At 38.0% G+C, this 2,732-nt stretch overlaps 1 protein-coding gene across 1 annotated transcript; it reads right to left on the reverse strand.

The window, feature by feature from the left end:
- Positions 1 to 926: 926 nt before the first annotated feature.
- Positions 927 to 1,780, reverse strand: LOC123236211 (translocon-associated protein subunit alpha-like). Its single transcript, XM_044662506.1, is given in 2 exon segments — positions 927 to 1,489; positions 1,492 to 1,780. Coding segments are annotated over 2 exon segments (852 nt in total).
- Between the last annotated feature and the right edge of the window lie 952 nt (positions 1,781 to 2,732).

Raw genomic sequence — 2,732 nt, forward strand, 5'->3', positions numbered from 1 at the left:
GAGTCAGAGAGAGAATGGGGAATGCCAAAGACATTCTGTAACCAAGTCAAATATAGGAAATTTTATGTCTGAACTTAACAAATTCTCTATTTGTTCTATGATTAGTTTCAGCCTTATGTTTAAAATATACAGTGAACTGACAGATGTCTGATTTTTAATGTTAGCTGGTATACAATAATTACTTGCTGCCATATGTATCAGTTGAAAAATAATAAGTCAATGATTTGTTAGTACATCAATGATTGTTACTAAAGGCCCTTCGGTTATGGAACAGAATAGTAGACTCTGTTGGGTGATTCAAAGAAATTAGAAGGCATAGATTCTGAAAGTGGGGATCTGGTGGTACATTTGAAGGAGATGAAACACAGACACAAAGGAATCTGAGAGAAAAATTATAATGCAGTGTATCCATCAGAACTAAACAACATACTATGAAATTGTGTACACTGGAGGAAAAGACATTCCAATGCATGGAGGGCACATTCGAGTAGGTAACTGATCCACACACATTTTCTGTCACAAGCACAAACTAGTAATTAAACTGAGTTCAGTAATGTGTTCATGCATTTTATGTTGCATACACATAAGGAGACCCTTAAGATACTGACACCAGTGAATATTGATGGACATAAGAAAAATAAGCCTTTATATTCATATACCACTTTACAGTTTTCCAAATATTTTTACACACACACACACGCACACACACATTTTTAATGGTTTAAAAAAACCCAAATTTGTTACTTTAGAAAAAAACATATGCAGTGCATTTTCAGCAATATTATCACCACAGCTCTGATTACTCAGTCCAAACAGAAGTAGTAGTTTCCTCATATGCTGATATGGCTTCTCTGCACTAATTCCCATCAGGCCAAAAAATGTTAGGGCAGGTTTAGTAAAGACTGAATTGTTGCACAAATGAACATTTACTCATCAGATGCCACCGATCTCTTCTGTGCCCATTTCTGGGGCAACCTTCTTGGAGAAGCTTTATTGATTTGATTCAAAGTCTCTTGGGGAATCCAACTCATATCAACATCATTTTGGTTCGATGTACCCATTTCTACTTTCTGGGCTGGCCTTTTTCTCTTCCTTGATTCTAAAAGTTGATGAAGCCCAACAACGACTAGTAGCCCAAGTCCAGCAAGAAACATGTACATAAAGATCGTTTCTCCATCCAAACCATCTTCTCTTTCAATAATTGTAACTGTTTGAATGAAGACAGCATCTTGGAACATGTTGCCATTTAAATCTTTGTAGTTCAGATTGATGACTAGACCAAATGGACGCCCACCCATGGGCTCTGCAGGAATGAAAGAGTACTCAAATGTTGTCTGCCTCTGGGGTGGCACTATGGTGTTAAGAGGAAGAGCTGTGAAATTCTGGATATAAAATTGGTAATCATGAGGAGAGTGGAATGAGGCATCTAAGGATTCAACAATAAAGTCTTCTGTACCCTTGTTTGTAAAGCCTACCAGGAACTTCACAAGTTATTTGCTGGGAAATCTTCTCCTTTCACAAATAAGATAGTTGTGTCTGTACTTGGGGAGGCTTCAGGTTCACCAGAGACATCTTCTTTTTCTTCTACCAAATCTGTGGGTTCATCTTCTTCTATTTCTGCTTCAACATCTTCATCTTCAACTATTGTATCTTCTAATGCTTCTTCATCCTCTGTAGCACCTTGGGCCACAGCTATTGACCCTCCAGGGCCATCCCCAAGCAGCAGCGTGGTGGGGAAGACGAGAAGAACTATCAGGATCACCCGGGAGAGGAATCTCATGGTGTGGCCAGTGGGCTTTTAGCCTCCACAGGCTCTTATGGCAGCTTCAGCAATAATCTTTTCAAAATATTTTAACATACATTATTTTATTTGACACTCATGATGAGCCAGTGAGTGAAGTAGGGAAAATAATATTATCCCATTTTACAAATGAGGAGCTAAGTCGAATTAATAGCAGAAAATAGCTTGCCCAAGGTCCCCAAACCTGTAAGGGCAGCAGCCATTGGACTATGAGCCATATGTCCTGATTCCTCACCTATTGCATTTTTTTTAACCTCTACTTACACCCACATAGCACCATTGAGGCTTTGAAAACACCTGAATCACAACGAGGCAGGTAGGACGCAGTTTATTATTAAAATGCTACTAATAAGAAACAAACTCAGAGACAAAATGATTTTTCTAGAGACACATATTAGTAAACGTTAGAGGGAAGATTTGAATAAAGTGCTTTACTACATTGTGTTATAGTGCAATGCCCTTTAGAGAGGGAGCAAAGTATAAGAGAAGCTCAGCTCAAATTTCAGGGTAACAAATTTCTACTTAGGTTCCCTCAGACAAGTCATTTTATTTCAGTTATGATATGATATATATATATATACATATATATGATAATTATTTATTAAGCATGTCTTAGGTACAAGGCACACAGACACTTAGGGCAGGTAGATGTGCAATGGATTAAACACTGTACCTGAAGTTGGGAAGTCTCATCTTCCTGAGTTCAAATTTGGGCTCAGACACTTAGAAGCTTTGGTACTCTGCAAAAGTCACTTTGCCTATTTTGCCTCAGTTTCCAAATCTGTAAAATGAACCAGAGAAGGAAATGGCAAACTCTTCCAGTTTCTTTGCCAAGAAAACTTTATGAGATCCCAAAGAGTTGGACACAACCATAATGACCAAACAACAACAAATGTCCAAGGCACTATGTTAAGTGTTAGAGATGAAAATA

Source organism: Gracilinanus agilis, chromosome 2 (assembly GCF_016433145.1).
Source record: "Gracilinanus agilis isolate LMUSP501 chromosome 2, AgileGrace, whole genome shotgun sequence".
Lineage (NCBI taxonomy): Eukaryota > Metazoa > Chordata > Mammalia > Didelphimorphia > Didelphidae > Gracilinanus > Gracilinanus agilis.